At 52.4% G+C, this 9,737-nt stretch overlaps 1 protein-coding gene across 1 annotated transcript; it reads right to left on the reverse strand.

The window, feature by feature from the left end:
- Positions 1 to 1,018: 1,018 nt before the first annotated feature.
- LOC133211677 (small nuclear ribonucleoprotein Sm D2-like) lies at positions 1,019 to 1,890 on the reverse strand. The gene is made up of 2 exons (XM_061352245.1): positions 1,689 to 1,890; positions 1,019 to 1,193 (listed from the first exon to the last, which is right to left on the reverse strand). Exons 1-2 carry the CDS (start codon positions 1,838 to 1,840, stop codon positions 1,019 to 1,021), a joined length of 327 nt encoding a protein of 108 aa, XP_061208229.1. The 5' UTR covers positions 1,841 to 1,890.
- Between the last annotated feature and the right edge of the window lie 7,847 nt (positions 1,891 to 9,737).

Here is a 9,737-nt window from a genome sequence, read left to right on the forward strand (position 1 = left end):
TTCATCCCATCCCAATGGGGAACCATGGGATCCAGGGGGGTCATCCCATCCCAATGGGGATCCCAATGAATCCAGGGGGGTTCATCCCATCCCAATGGGGATCCCAATGAATCCAGGGGGTTCATCCCATCCCAATGGGGATCCCAATGAATCCAGGGGGTTCATCCCATCCCAATGGGGATCCCAATGAATCCAGGGGGTTCATCCCATCCCAATGGGGATCCCAATGAATCCAGGGGGTTCATCCCATCCCAATGGGGATCCCAATGAAGATCCCATGGGATCCAGGGGGCTTCATCCCATCCCAATGGGGATCCCAATGAATCCAGGGGGTTCATCCCATCCCAATGGGGATCCCATGGGATCCAGGGGGTTATGATCCAGGGGGTCATCCCATCCCAATGGGGATCCCAATGAATCCAGGGGGCTCATCCCATCCCAATGGGGATCCCATGGGATCCAGGGGGTTCATCCCATCCCAATGGGGATCCCAATGAATCTAGGGTGTTCATCCCATCCCAATGGGGATCCCATGGGATCCAGGGGGTTCATCCCATCCCAATGGGGATCCCATGGGATCCAGGGGGTTCATCCCATCCCAATGGGGATGCCAATGAATCCAGGGGGCTCGTCCCATGCCAATGAGGATCCCAATGAATCCAGGGGGGACATCCCATCCCAATGGGGATCCCATGGGATCCAGGGGGTTCATCCCATCCCAATGGCGATCCCAATGAATCCAGGGGGGTTCATCCCATCCCAATGGGGATCCCATGGGATCCAGCGGGTTTATCCCATCCCAATGGGGATCCCAATGAATCCAGGTTCATCCCATCCCAATGAATCCAGTGAATCCCAGTGCGTTCTTTGCAATCTGATAGAGGGCGGAGCTCCATCCATTCCCGAGGGCTCGCAGGCAGTCCGAGGGGGTTCATCCACGGCAGATGGGACCATCCCGTCCCATCCCATCCCATCCCATCCCATCCCATCCCATCCCATCCCGGATGCAGGCTGATCCCTACTTCCCGGCTACGAGGGGGTTGCGCAGGACCACGATGACGGAGTCCCCGCGCAGGAGCATGTTGGAGGTGTAGCGGTCCTTGTTCACCGGCTTCGACTTCTTCTTCCCCTTGCCGCTCTTGGGCACCTCGGTCCACATCTCCTTCACGTTCTCCAGCACAATATTGCAGTGCCTGGGGGGAGAGAATAGGGATTGGGGTCCCACCCCCAATCCATCCATCCATGGCTCCAAGGGGAACACGAGGAGAGATGGGGACCAGGGGCACCGGAGCAAGCAGGACCCAAGGCCATGGGGGGGGGGGGTGACACCCCAAAGGGGAACACATTGGGTACCAATGAGGTTGGACATCAATGGGGACCCCAATGGGACAACAGGGACCCCAAAGGGGAACATGGGAGGATGAGGGGGGTGCTGGCTCCCAAGAGGATGGGTTATGGGGACCCCAATGGGACAATGGGAGGATGAGGGGGGTGCTGGCTCCCAACAGGATGGGTTATGGGGACCCCAATGGGACAATGGGAGGATGAGGGGGGTGCTGGCTCCCAGAGGGGGGTGCTGGCTCCCAACAGGATGGGTTATGGGGACCCCAGCGGGACAATGGGAGGATGAGGGGGGTGCTAGCTCCCAACAGGATGGGTTATGGGGACCCCAATGGGACAATGGGGACCTGTTGAAGGCCTTGACGCGCCCCAGCAGCTTCTTGTTGTTGCGGCAGTTGATGAGGACCTGGGTGTTGTTCTTGACCGACTGCGTGAGCACCGAGAGCGGGCCCGTGTTGAACTCCTCCTCCTCCCGCTTCTGCAGCTCCTCCGGGGTCATCTCGCTCTTGGGCTTGTTCAGGAGGCTCCTGAATGGGGGGAATGGGGGTGATGGGGGGGGAATGGGGGCGATGGGGGAATGGGGTGATGGGGAATAGGGGGAATAGGGGTGATAGGGGTATGGGGGGGGAATGGGGGTGATGGGGGAATGAGGGTGATGGGGGAATGGGGGTGATGGGGGAATGGGGGTGATGGGGAGGAATGGGGGAAATGGGGGTGATGGAGGAATGGGGGTGATGGGGGGAGGGTATGGGGAAGCTGGGGTGATGGGGGAATGGGGGTGATGGGGGAATGGGGGTGATGGGGAGGAATGGGGGAAATGGGGGTGATGGAGGAATGGGGGTGATGGGGGGAATGGGGGTGATGGGGGAATGGGGTGATGGGGAATGGGGGTGATGGGGAATGGGGGTGATGGGGAATGGGGCTGATGGGGGAATGGGGGTGATGGGGGAATGGGGGTGATGGAGGGAATGGGGGTGATGGGGATTGGCTGGGCCGGAGAGGGGCGTGGCTTATCCCTAATGGGGCGTGGCCACTGTGGGCTCTAGGTGCCCCTACGGGACACCCGATGTCCCCTTTGGACACCCACGTGTCCCTATGGGGCACCCCAAGGTCCCCTTTGGACACCCACGTGTCCCTATGGGGCACCCCAAGGTCCCCTTTGGACACCCACGTGTCCCTATGGGGCAACCCAAGGTCCCATTTGGGCACCCACGTGTCCCTATGGGGCACCCCAATGTCCCCTTTGGGCACCCAAGTGTCCCTATGGGGCACCCCAAGGCCTCTTTTGTCCTTTTGCCCTCCCCAGGGGGCTGCAAGGAGACAACGATGCCCCATGGCCATGATGAGGATGTGCCCTCCTAGATGGACAGAGAGGGGGCAATAGGGGCAATATGGACAGAGAGGGGGCAATAGGGACACTGAGGGGGCAGTGGGGACAGAGAGGTGGCAATGGGGACAGGGAGGGAGCAATGGGGCACTGGGGGGTCAGTGGGGACAGAGTGGGCAATTGGGACAATAGGGACAGTAAGGGGGCAATGGGGACAGTGAGGGAGCAATGGTGGCAATGGGGACAGAGGGGGCAATTGGGGCAATGGGGACGGGGGGGGCAATGGGGGCAGAGAGGGGGCAATTGGGGCAATGGGGACAGGGAGGGGGCAATGGGGACAGGGAGGGGGCAATGGGGACAGAGAGGGGGCAATTGGGGCAATGGGGACAGGGAGGGGGCAATGGGGACAGAGGGGGCAATGGGGACAGGGAGGGGACAATGGGGACAGAGGGGGCAATGGGGACAGGGAGGGTGCAATGGGTACAGAGAGGGGGCAATGGGGGCAATGGGAGCTGCAGGCACCCAATGTGCTTCTCAGGCCGCTATGCCCCTTCCTGTGCTGGGTGCCAAGGTCTGTGCTTGGGGGTGATGTCCTGGAGGGAAGGGACGGGGTCTGGAGGGACCTGGATGTGCTGGAGAGGAGGCCAAGGCCAAGCTCATGGAGCTCAACCAAGCCAAGTGTCCACGGCCAGGTTGGATGGAGCCTTGGGTGAGGTGGTCCAGGGCAAGGCATCCCCGGCCATGGCGGAACTGGGTGAGCTCCAGGTCCTTTCCAACCCAAACCATTCCATAATTGTCTTTGGGTGGGGAAGGTGCAGCTCTTGGTGCACCCAACAACCCTTTGCTCTCCCTTACAACACCCATCCGATGGGGCTCAGGAAAGGCTCCCCCTTGCTATGGGGCACGGCCCCATCTCCTCTGCAGCTTCTGACAGTGTGTGACAGTGGGACACCAAGTGCCCCATGCTTATGGGGCTGCTCTGCTCCCCCAGCACCATGGATGCAGGTGGGTTCCTCCATCCAAGCCCAGCGCCACCCTCCCATCAGATGAAGCCTGTGAGCAAGCACTGCAGGTACGTGCTGAGGCAAAGGGGCAGCCCCATGGGTCAGCCCCCAAGGAGCTGAGCCTAATCCTGCTGCATCCCCATCCCTGCATGCTGGGGCTGCTCCCCCATTAACGGTGTCCATCAAGGGATGGGGCTTCCCATGGCAAAGGGGCTGGAGGCTCCTCCGCTGCCAAGGTCCACCTGGAAATGCCCAAGGAAGAGCTCTGGGGCTGCTTGCAGGGATGGGTCCATCAAAGCACAGTAAATGCAGGAAGATGCTCAAGCTCTCCTGCTCACATTCCCACCTCAGGGCACCTGAGCTCCCAAAGCTGCCTGGGTGTGACGTCACCCGTCGCGTATGACGTCACAGAGCAGCGGCGCTTCCGGAACGCAGCCGGGTATCAAAGCTGTGTCTGGGTCATTGGTGGTACCCGCACCTCAGCAGATGCAGAGAGAAAGCTGCAGAAAGACAACTCCTGACCAAGGGTGTGTGGAAAATCCTCCCCTGCTCTCCCCCACTGCGTTTTCCTCCTCATCACAATGGGGTGGGTGGGGGGGGTGTCCCCATCTCATCGCATCCTAACCTCATCTCCGTGTGTGCCATCATACAGGTCAGCTCATCTTCATCCCACTTCAACTTCGTCTCACATCATCTCAAGTCTCAACGCATCTCATCCCATCGCATCGCAATGAATCTCATCTCATCGCATCTCATCTCATCACATCTCATCACATCCCATTTCACCTCATCTCATCGCATTGCATCCCTTCCCATCCCATCCTATTCCATCTCATCCCAATCCATCCCATTCTATCCCATCCCATCCCATCCCATCCCATCCCATCCCATCCCATCCCAATGCACTCCATTCCATCCCATCCCAGTCCATGTCATCTCTCCTCCCCTCATCATATGCTGTAGAATATGATATTGTATCATAGATTGTATTATAGCATCTCATAACTTATGAAAGCATAGCATAGCATATCTTGTATCATACCATATGCCATATTATGTTTTATCATGTTATATCTTGTTAAATCATGTTACAGCGTCATATCATATCATATATCATTGCATTTCATTTGTATTTCATTGGATTTTATTTCATTTCATCCTTGTAATTTTCTCTCCTCTCAAAAAACATTGTCGTATCGTATCTTATCGTATCTTTTATCATATCATACCACACTATACCACACCATCATATCATGTATCATATTACGGCATATCGTAGAATAGCAAACCCTATCAAAGCATATCATACCATATCTTCTCTACCATAGCATATCGTGAATACCATGCTGTACTGAAACTGATGTGGCCTATTGTGTACAGGGGGGTTGTACAAGGGGGTTAGACAAAATGTACAGGGGGGTACTGCTTAAGTCATAGCTGGCTTAACGAGCTCAGCAGATGTCTTATCAGGCAGCACCAGAACAGAACCTCCTAATGAGGAGAATGGGGGGGTTGTACAGGGAGTACTGCTTAAGTCATAGCTGGCTTGACAAGCTCAGCAGGTGCCTTATCAGGCAGTACTAAGATAAAGCTTCCTAACGCAGGGAATAGCTCATTAAACCAGCTAGACATAGACCAGGCCCATCCAGCTCCTAAAGAGCATGCGTGAGGAGCAGAGGTAAAAAGTTCAAGCCTGAGGCAGACTCGTTTACTTCATCTTGAAGACCCCTACCCACAAGAGGAAGACTACTTACTTCATCTGAAGACCCCTGCCCAAGACCAGCAGGAGGCACTGCGCATGCGTGGAGCGCATTTTAGCTCATTCTAATACGAAGCGGGGATAGAATATGAATATGTATAGGCGTATTGTGCGACCTAATACCTATGTATGACTTTACAGGATAAATGTAAAAGGAAAACGGCACTGAGGCACGCATGCCTTTTGGAGGACCAATCCCCCGTGCGTCTTCAGCTGAATAAAGCATACCTACTTTACAACTTTAATGAAGCTGTGGAGTCTATTCCGCTATCAATTTGGCGAGCCAGGCAGGAGATCTCTGTTCGGCTGCAGGATCGGCGGAGGGGCGGACCTCCTGGGCGCCCCAGGCCACTTGCCTGGAGGGGCTCCACTCCTCGTCCGCTCACTGCAGGGACAGACAACAACCTGTGCCGGCTGCGGAGAAACGGTATGCTTGGAATTTAGGTTTGTAATTGTCCTAGGACTTGTAAAGGCCTGTAAGGGGTACGCGTGGCCGGGGCTGCTGGTAAGGCGCTCAGAGACGTCTGGCGCACAGCGCTGTCCCCTTGGTAGCTAGGGCTTGCAAACAGGGGACTCACCGACCGATAGAGCGGCCCCTAGCGACCCTGGTGGTGGGTCGGGTGAGTCTAGGGATTCGTCTGCTGATAGAGCAGCGGTTTGTATGGGACGAATCCAAAAGGAGCTCCGGGCTAAGGGAGCTCGCCGATAGAGTGGCTGAATTGAGCTCCAGGTTTCACTGAAGGGTGCAAGCGGCATCTGGTGGTGAGTAAACTGGTGTAAGTGTGGGGGATCCCGAGTGCAAGTGGTTTGTGTTTGTGTGACTGAGACGTAGCGTAGCTACGAAGCGAGTGCGGAGTCCCGATCCGCGGTTCCGTGTTCTCCGCGAGGAGAGCGGCCGGAGACGGACAAGGTGTTTTTGTTTTGTGTTGTGTTTCGGCTCCCGATCCGCGGTTCCGTGTTCTCCGCGAGGAGAGCGGGCGGGGACGGACAAAGTGTCTTCTGTGTTGTGTCTAAATGTTTTGTGTGTGTATATGTCTGTCGTTGCTGTTAAAGATTACAGTGCTTAAGCGGTGGGGGAGCAGTAGACAAAAGTAAACTGCTGCTACTGGTGGGGGGGTGTTAAGAAGAGTTCCCTCTGCGCCCCAGTGGCTGTATAACAGAAGTATAGCCTCTAATGTCTATAATCCTACTCTTGAGACCTGAACTTTACACTCGGTACCAGAGGCTTGTAGCCTCACATATGGGTGCATAATAACTTTTGAATAGTGGAACCTGCCGTGGACACTAGGACAGTGTAAATTTTGATGGAACCGAAACTGTGATCTAACAACAGGGGAGTTGATCTGCAGAGCCCAAAGGTATCATTTTACTGAACCCCCTGAGAATATCATAAAATTCGTGTGTAGGTGCTCTCATATTTTTTAAGTGCATTTGCAGAGCACTGGGAAAGAGAAGTTGTAGAGATTTGTAAAAGACTGTTTGAAATGGGAGCCAGTCAAAACAAGGGAATTCTGAAGAGAAGCCCATTGGGTTACATTTTGGCACACTGGAAAGAACTGGGAGGGTCGTCTGGGGGCTCGGTAAACAAGAAAACATTGATAAAATATTGTAACCAATGGTGGCCTTTATATACTTTGGAAGATCAGGAGAAATGGCCTAAAAATAGAACTCTGAATTATAATACGTCGTTACAATGAATGTTGGTTTTGAGGTTGCCAGGAAAATGGGATTAAGTACTATATACAGATATGTTTTTCACTGTGGGAGATCACCCGGAGTGGCAGGCAGAATGTGAAATTAATATAGCTCTGCCAGATCCCTAATTTTGGCTCTGGAAAAGGACAAGGAAAGACTGGAAGCTAAGCTGGAGAGATGTTGTTTGGCCTGGGATATTGGGGAATGATGTTTGAAAGTTATAAATGGGAAAATTATGTATCACATACCTCTGAGAGAAGCACCCTCTGTATCTGTCCTATCGGATATTGATAAGGAGGAGGAGATTGCTGTCACCTGTGACAAGCAGCACATTCACATTCAGAGTTAAGAAGGGGTTAAACCAGAAGTGCTGCTGCAGCGGCAGGCATCTGAAAGGAGGGGAGCTCGCGCAGCTCCTGTGTTGTTTGAGCACGGGATGGGTGCTGGGGCAGGCAAACAAGTGGGAACAGACATGTTGACAGACGGGACTGAGGGGTTGTTGAATAAATGTGGACAGAAGTGCTTTGAAACTGATGGAGGAGGAATGTTGGGCAAAGGTGGGGGAAGTGGGTTCTTCTCCTATGGGACCGGATCGGTGTGTGTGTGCTGTGGGGAGTTTTAAACGTTGGAAGTGAAACTGCCCTGCGGGGAGAGTGCCATGGGGTGGCTCCGGTGGCTGAATTGGAACTAGACTGACAAGGGACCTGGGGAATCCTCCCTAGCGGATCCACTGGTTACATTAAAACTAGGGACTAGAGGAAATAAAGTGGAATTTTTAGCAGACACTGGGGCAACATACTCGGCTCTAAATAAGGCATTGATACCTGTAGGGGGAGACTCTGTTATCGTAAAAGGGGCAACTGGCCAAAGTGAAAAGGCATATTTTTGTAAGCCACTGAAATATCAATTGGGAAAGCAATGGGACATTCGTAAATTTTTATATATGCCTAATGCCCCAAAGGCTCTCCTGGGGAGAGATTTGTTGGAACAACTGGGGGCCATTATTACCTTCAAAGAAGGCGAGATCACCTTGAAAGTAAATGATCAGCAATACATAGAAATGTTAAGCTTAGAACTGATCACACACCAGACAGAAGAGAAGGTTAGGGAAGATATATTTGATCAAGTATTCCCGGGAGTATGGGCTACAAACATAGCCGGGAAAGCCAGAAATGCACCCCTGATACAGATTAAGCTCAAGGAGGGAAAACAACCAGTTAGGATTAAACAATACCCTCTAAGAAAAGAAGATAGGGAGGAAATTTGTCCAATAATTGCAGTTACCCCTATCTTACCAGTCCGTAAGCCTGATGGATCGTATCGGGTGGTACAGGACTTGAGAGCTGTCAACAAGATTACTGAAGATCTTTACCCGGTGGTAGCAAATCCATACACGCTACTGACTTGCTTAATTCCAGAACTAACTTGGTTTACTGTTTTAGATCTAAAGGACGCCTTCTTTTGCCTCCCTCTCCATGAAGCCAGTCAGAAAATTTTTGCATTTGAATGGGAAAACCCCAAAAGTGGGCGCAAAACCCAGCTCACATGGACGGTGCTGCCTCAGGGATTTAAGAACAGTCCCACTTTGTTTGGAGAACAACTTGCCAAAGACTTAGAATCATGGGAAGCCACACCGGAGGAAGGAAGAATACTGCAGTATGTGGACGACATCCTAATTGTCACCCGGAAACTTGTGTGGCTTGGACGGTAAGCCTCTTAAATTTCTTGGGACTCCAGGGATATCTCATGCAATGTCTGCCGTACTGGAAGTAAAAGGTGGCCACTGACTTTCTCCTCAGAAATTTCTAAAGTATCAGGCCATCATGATAGAGCAGAATGATGTTGAGATTGTGGTAACTAACATTATCAATCCAGCCTCTTTCCTCAGTGGTAATGAAGGAGAACCTGTACACCATGATTGCCTGGAAACCATTGAGGCTGCCTATCCTAGTCGTCCAGATTTGAGGAGTATCCCTTTGGATAACACAGAAACCTGATTCACTGACGGAAGCAGTCATGTCATCAGCCTGAATATGCAGTTACCACCTGCAAAGAGGTAACAGAATCTGGACCTTTGCCTATAAACACTTCCGCACAGAAAGCAGAATTGATTGGAACGTCTACACAGACTCAAAATACGCAGTCGGAGGAGGACTGTTAAATTCACAAGGGAAAAACATCAAACATGCACAGAAAATATTGAGACTATTGAAAGCAGTCCAATTGCCTGAGAAGGTGGCAATTGTGCACATCAAGGCACACCAGAAAGTGAGCTCTGAATTAGAAGAAGGAAACGAACTGGCGGACAGAGAGGCAAAAGAAGCAGCAAAAGGTGAGGTACCAACTGAAGGAGCATTGATCCCTGATGGGAAAGTTTCCTTAGAAGGTAAGCCAAATTATAATAAGGAAGATCAAAAATTGATTGCAGATCCAAATGGAATATTCAATGAAGAAGGGTGGGCCAATACACCACAAGGAAGGGTAATTGTTCCCTTATCAATGTTATGGTCTTTAGTAAAGAATGAACATCAGAAAACACACTGGGGAGCCAAAACCTTACATAAAATTTTAATAGGCAACATTATGGCTAGAAAATTATATGCCACCATTC

Source organism: Neopsephotus bourkii, unplaced genomic scaffold (assembly GCF_033783945.1).
Source record: "Neopsephotus bourkii isolate Nb327-2 ecotype Australia unplaced genomic scaffold, CSIRO-AGI_Nbou_v1 NB_647, whole genome shotgun sequence".
NCBI classification, from domain to species: domain Eukaryota; kingdom Metazoa; phylum Chordata; class Aves; order Psittaciformes; family Psittacidae; genus Neopsephotus; species Neopsephotus bourkii.